Source organism: Thamnophis elegans, chromosome 5 (genome assembly GCF_009769535.1).
Source record: "Thamnophis elegans isolate rThaEle1 chromosome 5, rThaEle1.pri, whole genome shotgun sequence".
Lineage (NCBI taxonomy): Eukaryota > Metazoa > Chordata > Lepidosauria > Squamata > Colubridae > Thamnophis > Thamnophis elegans.
The window spans coordinates 96359212-96382019 of NC_045545.1; the positions used below are offsets into that span (position 1 = coordinate 96359212).

General features: G+C 44.8%; 1 protein-coding gene across 1 annotated transcript in view; it reads left to right on the top strand.

Annotated features, from left to right (window-relative positions):
• The window catches only part of HELZ2 (helicase with zinc finger 2), a 60299-nt gene that overhangs the window by 21617 nt on the left and 15874 nt on the right, over nucleotides 1–22808 (top strand). Inside the window, exons 3-11 of the mRNA XM_032217428.1 lie at nucleotides 1035–1218; nucleotides 1979–2086; nucleotides 3226–3749; nucleotides 5238–5870; nucleotides 7934–8717; nucleotides 10674–10749; nucleotides 11375–14876; nucleotides 16072–16157; nucleotides 22087–22221. Coding sequence (XP_032073319.1) covers nucleotides 1035–1218; nucleotides 1979–2086; nucleotides 3226–3749; nucleotides 5238–5870; nucleotides 7934–8717; nucleotides 10674–10749; nucleotides 11375–14876; nucleotides 16072–16157; nucleotides 22087–22221 — 6032 coding nt within the window. The remainder of the gene's footprint in view (nucleotides 1–1034; nucleotides 1219–1978; nucleotides 2087–3225; nucleotides 3750–5237; nucleotides 5871–7933; nucleotides 8718–10673; nucleotides 10750–11374; nucleotides 14877–16071; nucleotides 16158–22086; nucleotides 22222–22808) is intronic.

The following is a 22808-nucleotide window of genomic DNA, read 5'->3' on the forward strand; positions in this document are numbered from 1 at the left end:
CATGTGATCACCCTTGGACAAGAAAAATCAATGGGAAAGCCAGATTGACTTAACAGCCGTGTTACAACACCCCAATCAAGAAACTGCCCAAGAGCCCTCAGCAAACAGCCCAAGCAAATAATCTCTAATACTGCTCCCACACACACAGACAGGCAAGGCACCAGAATATAAACTGACAGTAAACCCCACTCCTTACAAGCACTGATGGCGTTACCTATTTGGGTAATGAAATGTCTATAAGAAAACAACCAAGCTCAGAGAGTACAAGGACCCCACAGTCCTCCTCCTCCTCTCCCACCCACTTCTAGCACTGATGATAAATTGAATGTTGAATGTTGAATGTTTATTTTATTTATATGCCGCCCTTTTCCCCTGAAGGGAACTCAGGGCGGCTCACAACTCAAACCAGGGAAGGGGGATACAAACAAAAAATTAAAACGACACAAAACAATATATAATTTAAAACACACGACAGTCATACCATTCGAGACGGGGGCAACAATTCTTTAGCCCCAGGCCTGTCGGAACAGCCCGGTTTTAAGGGCTTTGCGGAAGGCCTGGAGGGTGGTGAGGGTTCGAATCTCCACGGGGAGTTCGTTCCAGAGGGTCGGAGCAGCCACAGAGAAGGCTCTCCTCCGAGTAGTTGCCAGACGACACTGGCCGGCGGATGGAATTCGGAGGAGGCCTAATTTGTGGGATCTGATCGGTCTATTGGAGGTAATTGGCAGCAGGCGGTCTCTCAAGTACCCAGGTCCAATACCATGAAGGGCTTTATAAGTGACGACTAGCGCCTTGAAGCGTATTGACAGCAAACAGCACTCCTTATGAGTACTGATGGCGTTACCTAGTTGGGTAATGAAATGTCTACAAGAAAACAAGCAAGCTCAGAGAGCACCAAGGACCCCTCATTTCAACCCTGATCTGCAAATATTCTCTTTCATGAGGTACAGATTTATTGGTCTCCTTAAATGTACCTCCAAGCCTTTATCACTGATCGATTTTTGTCTCTTTTTTTTTCTCCCTCTATGCTTCAGACCAGACATTTGTGAATATGGGGAGGATTGTGCCAGGGCGCATTCGGTCCAGGAATTGGAAGAGTGGATCCAGCGGGCGAAAATTGCCCAGAGAAAGAAGAAGACGGCCAAGCAGGACGGCCTCTTAGCTTACCAGGATCGACTTATTGCCGAGTACCAATCGAGCCACAACGAAGTCTTAATTGTAATTTGGGGATTCTAAGCTGATATGCGTGTGGTTTGTGGCAGGGAAACTTGTATTTGTGGTAAGAGAGGGAATCCTCTAGATATTTTGCTTTTGTGCAGCTCAAACACATGGGCTAAAAGTTGCAGGCTTACCTTGCTTGTGGAGTTGAACATTCAGGTATGCTGCTCTTGTCTCTGGGGGTTCAGTCAATATCTTAGGGCAAAGATCTTTTCTCTAGACAACTGCTTGCTTAAGAATCCCCTAGGCCTAGACTAAAGTTTTTGTGACTTGGAAACTTGAAGATAGGTGGACTTCAACTCCCAATTGCTGGGAATGCTGGGAACTGAAGTCCACCCCTTATTGTAATGAATATAATAACAAAAAATAAAATGCTCAAATAATAGTACCCAGTTCACACACTGTTTGATGGGGATGAAAAGTATTATAAATAAATGAAATAAATAAAACATTTTAAAAAAACTGTTCCAAGGTGGCTCCACACCCATTGGCACCATCCAGGTGACTGAGGACACAGATAAACCTTCAAGTGGCCTCAACAGCTAGCTAAAAGGATGCAAATGAACAGCCATCTTCAAGGATTATAAATCCTTCCATTCCCCACCAGCCAGTCAGAGCAGAAGATGCTTCTTGGCTGAGAAGCAAAACATCTTCATAGAAAAACCAGAAAATTCAGTTGCCTTTTGAGAAAGCATCTTTGGGATGATCCCTTCCTTGATTCTCCTGCCTTGTTTTCTCACCTTGTGGCTTTCCCCATCAGATTTCGGAGGCCGTGGATGGCGTGAGGGTCACTTGCAAGCAGCCACTCCGGATCCAGTCAGAGAAAAAGAAATTGCAGTATGAGTGGGTCTTCACCATCCATTCCCAGGTGAGCTGGAAAGGCGAAATGCCCCATAAACCTGTAGAGAAGGGACCTGTTTCTCCCGTGATGGGGCTCCTGGACTCTGCCCAGCTACATTGTCTGCAATAGGGAGCCTGGCTAATGTCTTTGCTGGACACATGCATAGCTGCATGATGAGTGCTGACAAATATCTCAGGGGTTGCCATCAAGAAGTGGGAGCCAAACTATTTTCCAAGGCACCTGAGGGTAGAACAAGAAGCAATGGGTGGAAACTAATCAAAGAGAGAAACAACTTAGAACGGAGGAGAAATTTCCTGACCTTTAGAACAATTAATCAGTGGAACAGAAGTTGCCTCCAGAAGTTGTGAATGCCCCAACACTGGTAGTCTTTAAGAAGATGTTGGACAGCCATTTGTCTGAAATGGTATAGGGGTTTCCTGCCTAGGCAGGGGGTTGGACTAGAAGACCTCCAAGGTCCTTTCCAACTCTGCTATTGTATTGTATTGTAAATCCATGATTTGCTGAATGCACAGTGGTTGGCTGGGGTGTGCACAGTGGTTAGTCACAAACTAGCATTGAGGGAGGGAGAGAGGGTGGAAGGGAGAAAGGAAAGAGATGGAAAGAAAGAATGAGACAGCAGAAGAAATGGAGGATGGAAAGAAAGGGATGGATAGAAGGAACAGGGGGCGGGATGGAGAGAGGACGAATGGAAGATGGAAAGAAGAAAAGAGGGATGAAGGGAGAAGGAAAGATGGAAAGAAGAAATAAGAGGGGAGGGAGGGAGGGAGGAAGGGAGGAAGCAAAGAGATGGAAAGGAATGAGAGAGGGAAGGGAGGAAAAGACAGCAGGAAAACCCACCTACCTTTGGAGATTTGGAAGAAACCTTGGAGGTCTTCTAGTCCAACCACCTGCTCAAGCAGGAGACCCTGTGTGCCATTCTTTCCTCCTCCCTCAAACCTCTGCAGTTTCCCTTCACCCCCTCTTATACCAAGGGGAAACAAGGTGGGGTTATCTTGAGTTTCTTTCTCACCTCCTATTCCTTCCCAGAGCTGAGTAAAAAGTTTATCTAACCGTTCTTCCATTTCCATTTTCAAGTTGACCTCTGACACCGAGGATCCATTTCCCCTTGTTCTCATTTACCTGCATTTCCCCCTTTCCCATTTCAGATGCCGCTGATCCACGTAGCCCTATTAAAGAAAATCCCAGGAGCCAACTTCTCCTTAGCTGTGCCAGGAAGGGCTGAGCTTCTCACTTACGCTTCTGGAGACAGCTTCAAAACCGTGCGGGCGTCTCCACCAGCCATTGAGGTGAAAGTCCGCTTGCAGAGTCACACCTTCGGGGTCTACGAGCAGTGGCTGGTCTTTGATTTTGGCAGCCGGCCTGTCTTGGTTCAAAAGCTTCACGCCCGGGTGGGTCAGAAGGAAGCATCATGGCGGGTGGATCCGGCCACCGAGTCCTCCAGCTGCTTTGTGCCCAGTGGGCGCTGGCACAGTGGGAACCGCATAGTGGTGCCCAGCGTGGCTCGCGTGAACAAGGACGTGGAACTGCTGGCTAAGTACAAGGCCGCCTCCCTCTCGATGGACTTCCAGCGAGGGGCGAGGGGCAAGCCCATCACCCGTGTCAACTACTGCGAAGAAATGCACAACTTCCTCTTCCGAGAAGAAGAAGCTCAGCAGCTCTTGATCTCCAAGTAAGTGGACCTCAACCCAAGCAAGACTTCATAGTCTTCACCCAACCGAAAGAAATCCCCTGTTTTTATCCCACGGAGGAAGAACCAAGTTCCTACAATATCAATAGCAATAAAGGGAGATATTTGTAAAATAGCCATAGCACTTAAACTTATATACCATCTCACAGTGCTTTGCAGCTTCTCTAAGCCGTTTACAGAGTCAGCCAGTTGCCCCCAACAATCTGGGTCTTCATTTTAGCAACCTAGGAAGGATGTAAGGCTGAGTCAACCTTGAGCCGGTGAGAATCAAACTGCTGGCAGTGGGCAGAGTTAGCCTGCATTACTGCATTCTAACCACTGTGCCACCACAGCTCTAATAGAAGTGAATGCTTAAAGTTCCTTAAAGATGTGAAGACTACGGGTCCCAGAATTGCGAGGTGGGGAACCCACCATCTCCTGGTGATTGGCCCAAATCATCAGCTGGTTTTCACACTTAAGGTGGAATTAGAACTCAGGGTCTCCTGGTGATTGGTCCAAAGTCACCCAGCCAGCTTTTGTGTGTAAGGTGGGATTAGAACTCACCATCTCCTGATGATTAGCCCAAAATCATCAGCCAGCTTTCATGCCTAAGGCGGGCTTAGAACTTAAGGTGAGATTAGAACTCACTGTCTCCTGGTTTCTAGTCCAGTGCCTTCACCACTAGAACAAACTGGCTCTCTTGAATTGCTGGAGAGAGCTGACAACCTCCTTCTATCTCTTGATTGTTTATATTGACTTCCCCTTGCCCTGCCTCCCGAAAATATATTGCAGACATGTAGGCTGGGGATAATGGGAACTATGTTCAAACATTTCCAGAAGGGATGGCACCAGGCCGAAGAGAGTGAAGCATCTAAGACTTAGAATTCCCACTCATTTTACAGGTGCAGTCCAAAATAATTCAGCTTGGAGGGTGAGGACATTACAAAGAGATCAGTGGTGGGTTTCAAATTTTTGTAGAACCTCTTCTGTAGGTGTGGCCTGCTTTGTGGGGAGTGGCTTGCCAGCCATGTGACTGGGTGGGCGTGGCCAACTTGTAAAATGTGAAACTCACTTAACAGCACTCTTGCTTAGCAACCAAAATGTTGGCTCAGAAACTCTGGCATTTGAAGCACGCAAGTCTTAAAGCTGTCAAGTTACAAGACTCTCGCACCCCTAAAACCTTTAGAAACACCCCCCCAGGGGTGTTCAAACTTGACAGCTTTAAGACTTGTGGACTTCAACTCCCAGAATTCCTCCTCTCGCTCTTCATCTTGATGATGTGAGGATGGGAAGGGGGAGGGAGCTGGAACCGGTTCTAAACGGCACTGTAGATTTGTGGAACCCCTTCTATAGAAGAGGTTAGAACTGGCAGGAACCCACCCCTGAAAGAGATACAGGCAGAGAGTCCCATTGTTCCTGTTGTTTTGTCTTCTCTTTCCCCCAGTTTCTTCTGCTCCTCTTCCCCTGTCTGATCTTCTTCTTCTGATCTAGGCTCAACTTGCGTGCGATGGTCTTCTTCGTAAACAGTGTGGAAGTCTTCCCATCGGGGCTGAAATTTGCTCCCCCACAACACCTTTACGCCCAGGTCGTGACCCCTTACTCGTTGACCATGGACTCCGACGAAGGGTACCTGCTCCAGCGCTCAGTCAACACAGCCCTCCTCTCCCAAGATCCACCTGCTAACAACCGGGTTTATGAGGTCTCCATCGAGAAAGAAGCCCTCACTGAAAAGAGCATCTGTCTTCTCCTTCCCCAACGTTGCTGCAGGGAACTGGGCCTCCAACCAGACACGTTTGCCAAGATGGAAGTCCAGATCCAAATGGACCAGCTTCAATTCTGCCAATGGCACCAGGCTGTGGACAACTTATGGGATGTGAAGCTGGTCTTTCCAGATGTGGCCGCCTGCTCCATCCCATGTGGAACTTCACAGGTGCCATGGGGGAATGCAAAGCAGAAGCAAGCTTTTAGCTTCATCACTGGTCAGGTGACTGGTTTCTGTAGAACACCACCTCTTTTGATCTACGGACCATTTGGGACTGGGAAGACCTTCACATTGGCCAAGACTACCCTGGAGATCATCAAGAAGTCCAAGACACGTGTGCTTATCTGCACCCACACCAATAGGTAATCTTGGTTTGAAGTTTTATGAGCCTTTGGCTGAAGGAGAAAAATACATATTTTGGTGTCTTCACAGGGTTACGATTATTTTAGGGACAACTGTTAAAATTGATAGCTGGGTGTGCACAATATGTGAAGCAGATCCAGATACCTTATTTTTCGGACTGGTAAGACACACCGGAGTATAAGACTCACCAAGATTTTGAAGAGGCAAATTTTTAAAAACAGTTTTTGCACTCTGCAGACCTCCCAAAAATGGCCCTTTTTTGTCAAAAAAAGGGGCATGGATAGCCTTTAGGAGGCTTATAGAGTGCTCCTGAGGGCTGGGGCAAAAATGAGCAAACAACAGCCTGTTTTTCGCTCATTTTTGCCCTCCCCAACCCCCAGGAGCACTCTGGAAGCCTCCATAAGGCTATGCATGGCCATTTTTGTAAAAGGGGTGGGGTTTCAGGAAGCCAAAAATGCTGTATTCAGTGTATAGGACCCACCCAGATTTTCAGCCTCTTTTTTGAGGGGAAAAAGGTGTGTCTTATACTCTGAAAAATACAGTAAGTGCAGGAGGCTAAATTCACTTTAGTATTAGATGCAAGAAATCAAGAACCAGAATATGGTTCAAAAATATTACAAGTTTTGATCATTTAAAAATGATTATTTAAATGATCATTTGATCATTTAATAAGATGTTGAGATTCTAGAAAGGGTACAGAAGAGTAACAAAGATGATTAGGGGACTGGAGGCTAAAACATGAAGAATGGTTGCTGGAATTGGGTATGTCTAATTTAATTAAAAGAAGGACCAGGGGAGATATGATAGCAGTGTTCCAATATCTCAGGGGTTGCCACAAAGAAGAGGGAGTCCAACTATTCTCCAAGGCACCTGAGGACTGGATAAAAATCAACAGATGGAAACTAATCAAGGAGAGAAGCAACCTAGAACTTCTGAATTTCCTGACACTAAGAATAATCAATCAGTGGAATTGCTTCCTCCAGAAGTTATGGGTGCTACAACATTGGAAGTTTTTAAGAAGTGGTTTTTCTGAAGTAGTATAGGTTTTCCTGCTTGAACAGGGTATTGGACTAGAAGACCTCCAAGGTTCCTTCCAATTCTATTATTTGATGCTACCTATACACAAGAAACTGTTCTAGTAATTGCCACCATATAATATCAATGTAATATTGTGCAGAAGTAGTCTGCCATTTTTAAACCTCAAAATGTTGGCATTCCCCTATGGTCTTTCTGGGCAAGCAATAATAAGGGGGAGATCTATTTATTGAGTTTGTTAGCTGCCCCATTACAGAGAATCCTGGGAAGTAATTAAAATTAAAACCACAGTATGGTAGGAAATATAAGTGATCCTCAAGTCACATCCATTTGTTCTGTGACTCTTCAAAAATAAGATAGTTCTGAATGAGAGAAACTTAACAACTGGTCCTCGGATGTTATGGCTGTCACAGTGCCCCTGTGGACATGTGATCACCATTTGAAATCCTGCTGGCTTCCCACAAGCAGAATCAATGGGAAAGCCAGCAGGAAATCAGAAGTTGCTCTCAGGGGGATCTCATACTTTGTAACACCCACTTGAAGTTCTTGCCTGCTGGCTGGATTGTTTGCATGTCAATTGAGAAGGGAAGTCATGTGACCACGACTTGGGTCGGCTTCCCCAATGTCTTTACTTGCGGGAAACCAGAGGAAGTGATCATGTGAGGTCCTCGCTTAATGATATGTGATCCTTGCATAATGATGGCAACAAGGACTGCTAGGATTGCCATCATCAAGCAGTGTTGTCACGTGACATATTGGGTTATGTCTGTATCACTTAATTAAGAAAGGGGGTGAAAAAAGATGGTAACCAGGATTGAAGCCCTGCCCCATTTTCACAGGTGTGGCGCATACAACTCAGGAAAAGAAAGGATGGGGGTTCCGTTGGACAAGTGGGGCTGCCTTTAACTCATTTTGAGTTAAAAATCCCCCTTCTTCCTTAGAGGGAAATAAAAACAACCAAGAATCCATGGGTCTATTTAACAAAGAATTTTGGGGATATAATTGGAAATGTGCCTTTCTTTTCCAGCGCGGCTGATATCTACATCCGTGAGTACTTCCACACATATGCCATCTCGTCGCACCCTGAGGCTATTCCATTAAGGGTGAAATCCATTTACCGTTCGGTCAAATCAACTGACCCCATTACCCTACGCTACTGCTGTCTCTCTCCGAGCGGAAATGAGTTTTGCCTCCCTACTAAAGAGCAGATCGATCGCCACCGGATTGTCCTCACCACGTGCATGGCCTCACAAGATCTTGCAGTGCCCTGTGGCTATTTCACCCACATCTTGATTGATGAAGCTGCCCAGATGTTGGAGTGCGAAGCTCTAGTTCCTCTCTCTCTGGCTAGCCAGACAACCATGATCATTCTGGCAGGGGACCATATGCAGAAGACTCCCAGGCTCTACTCACTGCACAAGGATGAGCAGTCCGCCGACTACACCCTGTTGAATCGCCTCTTCCAGCATTACAAGAAGGAGAAGCATGAAGTGGCCACTAAGAGCAGGATCATCTTCAATGAGAACTATCGGTCTACTGCAGGAATCATTGAGTTTGTCTCCAAGCACTTCTACGTGGGCAGAGAAGATACCATCCGCGCCAAAGGCAATGTCCCTCCTCACCCGGAATTCTACCCCCTCATGTTTTGTCACGTCTCCAGTAGTGCTGAGAAGGACAGATCCATGAGCTGGTATAACATCTCCGAGGTTGAACAGATATTTGAGAAAGTACAGGAAATGGATCAGAAATGGCCGGTTGAATGGGGGCAGAAGAACCTCAAGTCCATCTGCGTGGTCTCTTATGGCATTCAGGTGAGGTGTCCAGGGTGTGTGTTGTTCTTACATTGCCCATTACAGGTAGTCTTAAACTTGTGACCACAATTGAGCCTAACCTTTCTTCTAACTACTCTCTCTCCTGCTAATGTTCCCCCCAAACTGGTAGTTTGGGGAGATATTGCATCTGGCCCAGAGGTCACATGGAATCTTTAAATAGCCAAAGATAATCTTGTCCTTCAGGAATTTCTTGAGTTCCTTTTAATATAGGGTTTCAGCCTGAGCAGGGAGTTGGACTAGAAGACCTCCAAGGTCCCTTCCAACTGTGTTTTTCTAACTATTCTAACTTATGACTAAATTCTAACTTTTAAAAAGTTTAAAGACAGCCAGTTTGGCCTACTAGTGGTGGTGGTGGCCTAGAAACGACTTCCGACTCTTTTTAGCACAGTATAAGGTAACAATATTACAACCTCAACTTTTTACTTTTATACATTAGTACAGTGATGGTGAACCTTTTTTGGCTCACGTGCGGGGTGTGTGTGTCGTGCACGGGTGTGCCGCCCCCATAATGCAATGCATGACACCCCCCCAGTGCGCGTGGGCGCATGAGATGGGCTCTCCCCCCCCCCCATTTTCCATGCTTTTTTCGCCCTCCCCAGGCTCCAGGGACTTTATAGGAGCCTGGGGAGGGTGAAAACAGTCACTTCCGGTTTGCTCGTAGGGTTCTTTTTAGACCTCCGGAGGCTTCAAGGAAGCCTCCAAAAGGTCCCTGAAGCCTCGGGAGGGCTTAAACCAACCCTCCGAGCAAACCGGAAGTCCATTCCTGAACTTCCTGTTTGCCCATAGGGCTGGTTTTTTGCACTCCGGAGGCTTCAGCGGGGAGGCTCTTTTCGCCCTCCCCAGGCTCCTATGAAGCCTCTGGAGCCTGGGGAGGGTGAAAATGGCTTTAAAAAAGGGTGAAATCAGCTGGACAGCAACGCCTCACGTGCCCTGACAAATGGCTCCGCATGCCACCTGTGGCAAGCGTGCCATAGGTTCGCCATCCTGGCATTAGTATATAACTAGCCATTTCTATAACAACAAATCTATCTAATCAGCAAAACCAAAGTCAGTTCCATTTTTTTCATTCTCCTCTTTGAAGAGGACAATCAATTTAACCATTACTGCTTTATGTTCCTTGCTGTTGAAATAATATGTACTTCTATTTGCACTTAATAATTTTACAAACTATCACTATTTATATTAACAAAAATCATGATATTCTTTCAGTTTCTGAAAGGGGAATTTTTTTCCATCCATTTTAAAAAATAAAGCTTTTCTTTAAAAACATTTTTTTAAATTAAAACATTCTAATACATCTTTTAAAAACTTTCTCTTAGCATACATACTTTAAAGTTCACTTTCAGACCAATAAAATTCCAACTAACTCCAATTTATTCATTAAAGTTTGATCACTCCCTCCATGTTACTCTCATAGAATAATTATTTTTCCTCTTGTATACATCCTTTTTAAAGCTTTTTAATTTTTCTTTAGGCTAATACATCTTTTTCTTTAAATTTCTCTTAAAATAGATATGTTTAAATACACTTTCAATAATATTTTACAAACTTTAGGAATTGCTTAAGCATTATATATAAAAATACATTTTTCAAATGGTTTTATATTAAAACTTTCTTTCAATTACAAATATCAAACCGATGGAAATCCATCCCAGTTCCAATTGATTCATTAAGCTTAAGTCACTCCTTCCAGCCTGTTTTCATGGAATAAAATATTTTTATTCTCTGGAATGCTTGTTGAATAGTTATAAGTTTCTGTTCAAGGATTTCTTAACCTTGTTGATATCCATGAGGAAAAAGGCCCAAGCAAATTTTCTTGGTGCTCTTATTTCAATTGTATTGGGAGACTTCTATTTCAACCATCATAATGAAAATTGGTGTCAGGTTTATATTCCAAAGTTACAATTGACATACTGGTAGCTTTGATTTTTCCAGGTGAAATTTATCCGAGACAAATTGAGAAAAAAAGGCTTTTCAGAAGTGACGGTGGAGAGCTATGACAACCTTGCAGGTAAGATCCCTGTTCCAATTTTACCTACCCTTTAGAACATAGTGCCCCAAACCCTGGGCTGCGGCCCACAACTGGGCTATGGCCTGTTCAGAACTGGGCTGCAGAAGCAGTAGGCAAGCACAACCTCGTGTGAAGCTCCATTTACGTGTGCGGTGGGCAGGTGAGTGCGCTCACACAGCTCCATTTGTGAAAGCAGCGGGCACACTTGCCTGTTCGCACGAATGGGCCTACACCTGCTTACTTGCCACTCGCACGGAACCATCCAGTCCCCCCAGGTGTTACGATGACCTGAAAAGAGGGCCGCTTAAACTCTCAAAAGTAAAGTTTCTGAAACTTTGCAAAAATCACAGCCCTGCTTTCCCAATTGAGTTTCCTCGTCACAAGTTCGTAGAAAGTGATCACATGACTCTGGGACACTGCAACCGTCATAAATATGAGCCGGTTGCCAAGAATTTGAATGTTTATCACACGTGACCATGGGGATGCTGCAATGGCCGTAAGTGAAAAACAGTCATAAGTCGCGTTTTTCACTACCAAATGGTCACTAAACGAACAGTTGTAAGTTGAGGACAGCCTGTATTTCATGTTATTGACAAACAGATCCGCCTTCTGTCTTTTTCTATAGGGCGAGAATTCCGTGTCATCATTATCAACACTGTGCACACCTGCAACAGCCTGGCCCATGTCAGTTCCTCTAACCTGGAGTATTTCAACAACGCGCGGGTGTTGAACACCATTATAACAAGGGCTCAGTCACAGGTCGTCGTAGTCGGAGATGCTGTCGCTCTGTGTTCTCATGGCCAGTGCAGCAAGATCTGGAAAAGTTTCATCAAGAAGTGCATTGAGAAGAAGTCCGTCACTCCTGAAACATTGACCTTGGAGGAGATAAAGCAGGTGATGTCTGATACGGCCAGCTGGAACAGAGGAAACCCTGAATCCGAGGAAGAAGATAGCGATACAGACTCCTGGGTCTCTGACACGGAAAGCTTAAACCTTGATGATCCAATAATGCAGGAACTCTTGGATGAAAGCAAAAAGTTGATGGTGTTGGTCACCGAAGAAGGCCTGCTGAAGGTGGAATCGGACGTCTCAGTCCCTGAAAGGAGACGTCAAGAGTACATCAACTATTCCTTGAAAATGATGCAGCAGTATCTGCAGATGCAGCCCCAACGATACAAACGCTGCGAATTCCTCCAAGAACGGTTCGATCAAGCTTCTGCCTTCACTCTGGACGATGCTTCTTCGATGACCATCCAGATCAAGGGTCGAGTCAACTGTGGCATGGCCTTCACTGGAGACAAAGTCTTGGTGGAGATCCTGACACCCAACGCTACTCTTGACGGCAACCCTCATGGGAAAGTGGTGGGCATCTTAGAAAAGGTGAAACGGGATCTCACCTTTGTCTGCAAACTGGATGAGTTTGATAGCCGGGTCATGATCCCCATTGACCAGTCTGTCACAAAAATCTTTGTCCCTCCGTTGAGAGACAATACTGATTCTATTCCCATCCGCAGAGTTGACCAGGCAGGAAAAACCAAGTTGAAGAGCTGGAAAAAAATAACACCAGAAAACCGGAAGACATGGCTTTTCGTAGTACAAATCATGAAATGGGAAGAAGGTTATTACTACCCTCTGGGAATTGTTACGGAGGTCCTTCCCATGACTTCCTCACTAGAGGATGGGCTTCGTATTCTGGATTTGGAATATAGTTTGTCCAATGGATATCCTGCCTCGGTGATCAGACAAGTGACCAAATTAATCTCTGGTCACCCCTCTCTGATGAGAGCAGAGAGGAAAGACTGTCGGGCTTATTTTACTTTCACAGTTGACCCCAAGGGTGCTAAAGACCTGGACGATGCCATCAGTGTCAAAGATATGGATGACAAATATGAGATTGGGATCCACATTGCTGACATGGCCTCTGTGATCCCCAAAGATTGTCCTTTGGATACAGAAGCCAAGAACCGAGGGTTAACTTATTATGTTCCTGAGAAACCCATACATATGTTCCCACCAGAGCTCAGTCAGAGTCTCTGCAGTCTCCTTCCTCACCAAGAACGTTTGGCGATCTCCCTCTTTGTCGTAATAGATAAGGCCACGGACCAGATCGAAAGAATTTCCTTTGCCATGTCCATAATCTGTTCTGATCGGCAGATGACCTATGAGGAAGCTGAAGGGATCATTAAAAACTACTACAAAATAGAGGCACCCTCACCTAATTTTGACACCTTAGAAGATTGTGTTGCAATGGTGTATCATTTCTCCCGCGTCCACCGGAAGTTCAGGCTTCACGAAGACTGTCATTATGACCAGCTGGATGAAGAAATACCTTTAGGTCAGCGATGTTCTCACCAAATGATTGAGGAACTTATGATCCTCTTCAACAGTTCTGTGGGAGATCTGCTCACAAACCGGCTCCCTACCAGAAATTTAACCCCTCTTCGTTGTCAGATGGAACCCAATCCTCAGCAAATCTCCCGAATGAGGGAGAAATACAGAGATGTCATTCCTTTGTCCACTCACCTCTCCCATCATCTAGGAGTTCCAACTGATGGTGCCCCTATGAGGACCATTGATCCATTTGTTCTCTTGACTTCCTCGTGGGAGCACCTCAAGTCAGCGGCCAATAACCGTGACTTTCCCAAGATGCTTGACCTCATCACCACAGACGACATCCATCCCAAACTTGCACCCATCAATTTAGAATTTAGGAAGCTCCTGAACCGTTCTTATTTTCTTCGTTCCAATTCCTGTCCTCAGGCCAAGCTGGGCCACTACTCTTTGCACGTGGACTCGTATACCTGGGCTACCTCTCCGATTCGGCGCTACGTGGATGTTGTGGTTCAGCGACACATTGTCTCTCTGATTTCGAAGAAGCCCGTCCAGTACTCCCAAAAAGAGATTGAATTCCTCTGCCACGATTTCAACCGGAAGAATGGCAAGGCCAACACGTACATGCGAAGAGTCCGATCTTTGGAACTGGCCACCCAGTTGAAATGTCAGGTTCAAAAAAAGTTTGCTTTCATCGCCAACGTTGAAGGGAAAGCCAAGAATTTCAAACTCATATTTCCCCTCAACAAGGAGACCTTTCCAGATAGTCCCAGCATCAATTATAGAGCCCTTCAGTTGGTTTCCCAACCAAATTTCATCGAGGAGCAGAACAGTATGAGGCTGAAGTGGAAGAGAAGAATGTACTCCTTGTCAACCAAAAACAAGGATGAAGCGAGGCGGTCAGGGATTGGAGGAAACATCTTTCGCTTCAATGGAGATGTGTGGCATAAAATCCTTGCAGCTATCAAAAATGAAGACTATGAAAATTTAGTCGAACTCCTTGAGAAGGATTACACCCCGGAGTCCAAACCTGTGGGGTCAATGGGGAGGAGTAAATGCTTACACTACAAAGAACTGTCAGTGGAACTTAAAGTGGGAGATGTGTTGAATTTCCAACTGACTACCAATGTCCAGCGAGGCTTCCTGGTGCCGTTTGTGCAACTGTGGACAGTAGCTCCTGGCTTTGAAGTGTGCTTGGAGCACACCGAGCGACCCATCGATTGCTTCTCTAGGTATGCTTCCCAAGCCCTGAAGGACTTTTATAAGAGTGCCTCTGATTATCGCAAAGTGTGGCTGCCTCTTTGTGACATAGAAGCAACTTTGGGAGCGTTGGCTGAAAACAACTCGATTGTCCTGCAAGATGTCCCGATCCTTTGGAAGGCGCGGCGGACTTCACAAGGTCAGCTCTGTGGAACCATCAAACTCACCAAGGAGTTCCTCAAAGACTCTGCCATCGAAGTGGATTTTGGCGCCTGCTACATGTGCATTCGCCTTTCGGGCCTCTGCGGACATGGGATCCAAGACAAGGAGGAAGACCTCAGCCAGAATTTCCAGAAACTCAGTTTGACCAAGGAAGCAAGCAAGACTCAGGATTTCATGATTGATCCCGATACGTACACTTGGGTGGCACACGGATGTACGGATAAGTCCGATCAGAATGAGAAACCTGATCAGCGTGGCGAAGTGATGGTGAATTTCTACATCCATTTTACATCCATGGAGAAGATTCCCTTTGAGGTCACACAGACGAGTTCAAGGTTCACTGTAGAGCTGATTCCGAAGCAGCTGCCTGATGTGTAAGTTTGCCAATAGAAGAGAATATTTGTAGTTTAGGTTTGAACTGTGGGGTCATTGGTGCTTTTTGAGCTTGGCAGTTTTCTTACCCTACTAGGTAACATCATCAGTGCTGAAGGGAGTGGCGTTTGCTGCCTTGATACACAGGGCAGGCTAATAGAGAGAAGCCATATAAATAGAGCAGATCCCGCTCCCTTCCAGCACTGATTATGCTGCCTAGTTGGATCATGAAACAACTGCAAGAAAACAAGCTAAAAGGCCCCACAGTCGTCCTCCTCTTGCTCCCATCCCTCTCCTGCTCCTTTCAGCAAACTCCTCTCCCTTCTAGCACTGTTGTTATCATGGCACGACAAAACCGCGCCCGACTAAGCCGCGCCCGATTAAACCGCGTCGCTGACGTCATCAACAGGGCGACAACAGCGAGCGCGGAGAAAGAAGGGCGCTTTAAATAGCGCTTTGAAAGCAAGCCGATTCAACTTAAGGTAAGGGTTAGGGTTAGGGTTAGGGTTAGGTTTAGGGTTAGGGTTAGGTTTAGGGTTAGGTTTAGGGTTAGGTTAAGGGTTAGGTTTAGGGTTAGGTTTAGGACTAGGTTTAGGGGGGTTAGGTTTAGGTTTAGGTGTTAATTTTAGGTTTAACGTTTACAGCGTGCTTCTGTCTCTGCGCTGTTGTCGCCCTGTTGATGACGTCAGCTACGCGGTTTCGTCGAGCGCGGTTTAGTCGAACGCGGTTTTGTGGTGGAACCGTTGTTATTACTTAGCTTGGTAGTGAAAAGTCTACAAGAAAGCTTAGAGAGCACTAAGGACCCCACACTCCTCCTCCTCCTCTTCCCATCTTTGTCTTTACTTCACAAATCCCACCCCCTTCTGGTGATGTTACCTAGTTTGGTAATGAAACATCTGCAGGAAAACAACCAAGCTTAACAGCACCAAGGACCCCATAGTGTAAGTCTACTTTGCACCAAAGCATTTGGGTTCCGTTTTTGCCCTTTATCTTTTTCCAACATTTTTTCCATAACATATCCCAGTAAAAGGGTGATTTGGTGGTTTGACTAATCATGAATACATCAACCTAAAACAAATATGGACAATTCACAGCAAGAATGTTTGGAAACCTTGCTGAGGTTTCCCCCCCCCCCCCCCCTTGACTGTTTGGTATTTCTTTCTTCTTTGATTACTTATCTTTTCTTTTTCTTCACAGCCGGAAAGAAAAAGCCGTTTGGGACCTGGAGAACGCCACAGAACTTGCTCGGAGTATAGCTTTGGGTCAACCCATTCCAGTCCCAAGTAAGTACTTCAACTTAAAACCACAATTAAGCCCCAAATGTCTGTTGTTAAGCAAGGCAGTTTTTTAAAACCAGTTTGGCCTCATTTTGTGCACTTTATTTTTGCCACCGCTGCTAAGTGAATCACTGCGGTTGTTAAATGAACCATTCAGTCGTTAAGCGAATCTTGCTTCCATTGATTTTACTTGTCGGAAGCCGACTGGGAAGTTTACAAATGAGAATTACATGAGCCCGGGACAGTACAAGCCAGTTGCCAAACATCCAAATGTTGATCACATAACCATGTTGATACTGCAACAATTATAAGTGTGAAAAACAGTCATCCGTCCCTTTTTTCAGTGCCGTTGTAACTTCGAATGGTCACTAAATGAATGGTTTTAAGTTGAGGACTACCTGTAGAACAAAATTGCATAGCAGTGAAAATAGCACAGGCAGGGTTGATTAGCAACCATTTGAAGTTATGATTGAACCCCCCACCTTCCAAAAATGGTATTTACCACCCAGTTCTGAAGTTTTGATGCCACCCCTTCCTCCTGGTAGTCACATGACCAAATGGTTTAAGGTTTAAGGTTTATTGACATTTGTATGCCGCCCACTCCCTAGGGACTCTGGGCGGCTTAACAGGCAAAACAAGGGACACATAAAAGTTAAAATAAGAATACAAATTATTTAAAAATTTCACATCATGCATACTGCTTAGAGTGGGGCTGGATACTCATCAACAGCCCCAGGCCTGCCGGAACAGCCAGGTCTTAACAGCTTTACGGAAGACCGGAAGAGTAGTGAGGGTCCGGATCTCTACGGGGAGATTGTTCCATAGGGCCGGAGCAGCAACAGAGAAGGCCCTCCCCCGGGGATTCGCCAACCGACATTGACTGGCCGATGGCACCCGGAGGAGGCCCAATCTGTGCGATCTTATCGGTCTTTGGGAGGTAAATGGCAGGAGGCGGTCTCTCAGGTAGCCAGGTCCTAAACCATGTAGGGCTTTAAAAGTAACGACTAGCACCTTGAAGCGTGTCCAGAGACCAATGGGGAGCTAGGTGTGACGTGGGTGTATCTAGGTACACCCATTATCGCTCGCGCGGCTGCATTCTGGATGTTCTGTTCTGAATGTTGGACTGTCTGCAACTGGCCCTCATAATTATCTTGGCGTAGGACAAGTAGCAATGGTTGGGAACTAATCAAGGAGAGAAGCAACCTAAACTAAGGAAGAATTTCCTGATTGTTAGAACAATTAATTAATGGAATAACTTGCCTCCAGAAGTTGTAAATGCTGCAACACTGGAGGTTTTTAAGAAGAGATTGGATAGCCATTTGTCTGAAGTGGTGTAGGGTCTCCTGCCTAAGCAGGGGATTAGACTAGAAGACCTCCAAGATCCCTTTCAATTCTGCTATTCTATCCTATCCTATCATTTTCAGCATCTTATAGTCATGCCACTTCGATTTACTGTTTTTGCAGATTTACTGCCTTTATTTGTTGTTTTTGGCAAAACAAACTACTCCAAAGCAAATAGTTTGCTTAACAACCTAAGCATTTACTTAATGACAACAGTGATTCACTTTAACGATTGCTGCAAAAAGGGTTGTAAAATTAAGCCTGCTCATGTGAGGATCTGCTTTATGACCATCCCAGCCTAGGACTGTAATGATTAGGCTCCATTAGCATCATACATCATCGTAACAGACTGGTCTGCAGAATGGAAGACTTTTGCCCAAATGATGCAAACGCTTAATTGCGTTTGAACTTTCCCCTGTATCAATTCCCATCTCTCTTTGTCATAAATCACATCCACCAACAAGGTGCTGTGGCAGGCTATGAACATGCACGTACGCCAGCTGTAGGAATATGAGACCTGACTCTGGCCAAAGGTATGCATGGAATTCCCCTCCCTTTTCCTATGTCAACAATAGTAGTCATGGAAACACCTTCCAAGTTGACATTTATAACATGTACAGGGTGATACTTAACATTGTGACAGCAAGATGCTGGTTTTATCATCACAACTCCCCCTTGAATGCCCAGGAGGAGAGATAAGGTGTGGTGTGTAAAAAATTAAAATGACAGCAATGAATGTGTTTGTCCCATTTTACAATTTTCTTTGTCCCATTTGTTAAGTGAATCACGACAGTTGTTGGTCCTGTTCAGCATATTTCCCAACGGTGTTTTGAGGCTCATAATAATAGTTAACCATTGTAGATAAATAAGGTCAGTACCTGAGTCAGCAGAACCGAAGAGAAGGAACTGGAGGAGATCACAAAACACAAAGACCTGCAAATAGAAATAGAACAATTGTGGCAAAAGAAAGCAAAGATAAGACTAATAGGAATGGGAATTGGCAAAATCCCCATCTGTCAATTGCAATAGACAGCTTTGCTTGGGACATTCTGCAACAATACCTCTAACACCATCATGCAGCAACGTCTGTCTATTCCAGGTCCTTGGGAAAGAGTTGATAGGAGGACAGAAAGGGGCTAACACTGATGATGTTACAGTATCTAGTTGGGTAATGAAACATCTGAAAGAAAATAAGCAAGCTCAGAGAGCATCAAGGATCCCACAGTCGCCTTCTTCCTCTTCCTCTTCCTCTTCCTCCTCCTCCTCCTCCTCATCCTCCTCCTACTCCTCCTCCTCCTCTTCTTATTCTTCTTCTCATCCTCCTCCTTCTCCTCCTCCTCCTCCTCCCCTCCACTCCTTCTCCTTCTTCTTCTCCTCCTCCTCCTCCTCTACCTTCTCCTCCTCCACTTCCTCCTCCTCCTCTTCTTCTCCTCCTCCTCCTCCTCCTCCTCCTCTTCTTCTTCTTTAGCAGAGTTGGAAGGGACCTTGGAGGTCTTCTAGTCCAACCCCCTGCCTAGGAAGGAAACCCTATACCATTTCAGACAAATGGCTATCCAGCATCTTCTTAAAGACGCGAAACCCAGCAATTTTGTTAGAAGAAGTTTAAGATTTTGCTTTTTGCCAAGTACTCAAATGCTGTTAGAATAGAACAGAAAGAACAGAGTGGGAAGGGACCTTGGAGGTCTTCTAGTCCAGCCTCCTGCTTAAGCAGAAGACCTTATACCATTTCAGACTAATGGCTGTCCAACATCTTCTTAAAGACTTCCAGTGTTGGGGCATTCAGCAAATCATGGATTTACAATACAATACAACAGCAGCGTTGGAAGGGACCTTGGAGGTCTTCTAGTCCAACCCCCCTGCCTAAGCAGGAAACCCCTATACCAGACAAATGGCTATCCAACATCTTCTTAAAGACTTCCAGTGTTGGGGCATTCACAACTTCTGGAGGCAAATTCTGTTCCACTGATTAATTGTTCTCACTGTCAGGAAATTTCTCCGCGGTTCTAAGTTGCTTCTCTCCTTGGTTAGTTTCCACCCATTGCTTCTTGTTCTGCCCTCAGGTGCTTCTTCTCCTCCTCTTCCTCCTCCTCCTTATCCTCTTCCTACTCCCCCTCCTCCTCCGTACGCCCCACTCCCTTATAGCACTGATGATGTTACCTAGTTGGGTAGTGAAATGTCTAAAAAAACCCAAGCAAGTTCAGACAGCATCAAGGACCCCATAGTCCTCTTCCTCCTCCCTCCACCTTTCTCTTTCTTCTCCCTCCAAATCCCTCTTTCTTCTAACACTGATGCTGTTACCTAGTTGGGTAATGAAAGGTCTGCTAGGAAGCAAACAAGCTCAGAGAGTACCAAGGACCCCTCAATTCAACCCTGAGCTACAAATATTCTCTTTCATTAGACAAAAAGGCTAAAATCGAGGATTAACATCTGGCTGGCGATGTGACAAATGAACAGTAATATAATATGTATTAAATGTATACGTTACCGGCAACGTATGGAAAGCTGGCATTGTGTATAATGACCAGGAAATCTATAGAATGTGTGACTTTTTAGGCAAAGTGTGAAATGTCTTGCTTTATTTTAATATGCTATGATACTTTCCCTAGGCATTGTATATACCTAGACTATCAGGGAATTGCACAGCAGGTGTCCAAATGGAGTCAGAGATGCTGGCATGAACTTGTAGTTTTATATAAATTAATATTTTTTACAAATATATATATATGTATACAGTAAACTAGCTAGTCAGGCAAATCACTACATTCATGAGGTAAATGGCTCAGGTGGCACACAGAAGAAAAAGGCGGGAAAAAGGGAACCTCCCTCTCCACACACACAGCATCCAATCACAGCCCAGATTGCCTCACGCAGGAGCCCGCCCTCTCCAATCAATCAATTTTAACTTTGTGTTCTGGCTCATTAAACAATCCCACTGCTCCAGCTACTAAATTTAAATATCTTAAGATAGATGTCATGCAGAATGACAATAACTGTTTCGACAAAGTATAAAAAGAATCATGAAGAGGGGTTGGGGTAAGGTGAGGGGTTTAGAGTAAGGGTGAGGGTTAAAGTGAGGGTTAGGATTAGAGTGAGGTTAGGGTTAGAATGAGGATTAGGCCTTAGAGTTAAATTTAGGAATAAAATGAGGGTTTAGGGTTAGAATGAGGGTTAGGGTTAAAATGAGGATTAGGCCTTAGAGTTAAATTTAGGGTTAAAATGAGGGTTTAGGGTTAGAATGAGGGTTTAGGGTTAAAATGAGGGTTAGGTGTTGAGGGAGGGTTAGGGATTAGAATTAGGTTTAGGATTAGAGTTAAATTTAGGGTTAAAATGAGGGTTTAGGGTAAGAATGAGGGTTTAGGGTTAAAATGAGGGTTAGGGGTTGAGGGAGGGTTAGGGATTAGAATTAGGTTTAGGATTAGAATGAGGGTTAGGGATTAGAGTTAAATTTAGGGTTAAAATGAGGGTTTAGGGTTAGAATGAGGGTTTAGGGTTAAAATGAGGGTTAGGTGTTGAGGGAGGGTTAGGGATTAGAATTAGGTTTAGGATTAGAGTTAAATTTAGGGTTAAAATGAGGGTTTAGGGTAAGAATGAGGGTTTAGGGTTAAAATGAGGGTTAGGGGTTGAGGGAGGGTTAGGGATTAGAATTAGGTTTAGGATTAGAATGAGGGTTAGGGATTAGAGTTAAATTTAGGGTTAAAATGAGGGTTTAGGGTTAGAATGAGGGTTAGGGTTAAAATGAAGATTAGGGTTAAAATGAAGATTAGGGTTAAGAGTTAGGTTTAGGGTAAGAATGAGGGTAAGGGGATAGAATGAGGGTTTAGGGTTAAAATGAGGGTTAGGGGTTGAGGGAGGGTTAAGGATTAAAATTAGGTTTAGGATTAGAATTAGGGTTAGGGATTAGAGTTAAATTTAGGGTTAAAATGAGGGTTTAGGATTGGAATGAGGGTTAGGGTTAAAATGAGGATTAGGATTTAGAGTTAGGGTTAGGGTTAAAATGAGGATTAGGACTTAGAGTTAGGGTTAGGGTAAAAATGAGGATTAAGGGTTAGAGTTAGGTTTAGGGTAAGAATGAGAGTTAGTGCTTAAGAATGAGGGTTAGGATTAAAATGAGGGTTAGGATTAGAGTGAAGGTTAGGGTTAGATCTTAGAGTTAAATTTAGGGTTAAAATGAGGGTTTAGGATTAGAGTGAGGGTTGGGTTGCCCCTAAACCTAACCCAAACCTTCATTGAAAAGATGTATCTGAAAATGAAAGATGAAATGCAAAATAAAGTACAGGGCTTTCTTACTGAAGCAAATGAAAAAAACCCACCAATATTGATCTACTTTTGAGGCAAAGAAGGCTAGAATGGCATTTTAGCGGTATTTATACTTTGCTAGTTTGCCTTTTGCCATTGCATAGAATGACTAGGAAATGTGCAAAATATTAAGCCTTTCATATTGTTACATCCTATTTTTGGCATTCTATAGGTTTCAAAGGCTTCTTATAAAATGCCTAATTTTCACACACTGCTGGTGACATATATACCAGCTGATTCTCAGTGAATATAATGAATTTGCTAGATTGTATCTTTGAACTGTGTTTTCTACTTGCAGGGCAAAAACCTTCCAATATTTTGAAGAGAAGGGATTTTAACATTCCGGGCTATAGCCGTAAACTCAATCCAAGTCAACAGTCTGCCATCCAGGAGGCACTGAAAAAGTCCTTCACTCTAATCCAAGGACCACCAGGTGAGGGATCAGCCTCCTTTTTATGACCCTGTAATCCCCTATATTCGGGGGAAAGTCGGGGCAATTGGATGAAGCTGAGCATTTGCTGGCTGCCTGCCCTTCCTGATGCCTGCAACAAGTTCACAGCAGATGTCTTTTCTTTGCACCTTCATTCATTTCATTTCATTCATTTATTTCATTTGTATGCCGCCCTTTTCACCCGAGGGGGACTCAGGGCGGCTCACAACTTGACAAGGGGAAAGGGGATACAAACAGTTTGACAACAACACAAAACAATACATAATTTAAAAAGCACAACAATCATACCATTCGAGATAGGGGCAACGATTCTTTAGCCCCAGGCCTGTTGGAACAGCCAGGTTTTAAGGGCTTTGCGGAAGGCCTGGAGGGTGGTGAGGGTGCGAATCTCCACGGGGAGTTCGTTCCAGAGGGTCGGAGCAGCCACAGAGAAGGCCCTCCTCCGGGTAGTCGCCAGTCGACACTGGCTGGCGGATGGAATTCGGAGGAGGCCTAGTCTGTGGGACCTTGATAGAGAAACATCTGCCACTCTATAGGATTGAACTCTCAATCTTCCAAATGGGAGGCAA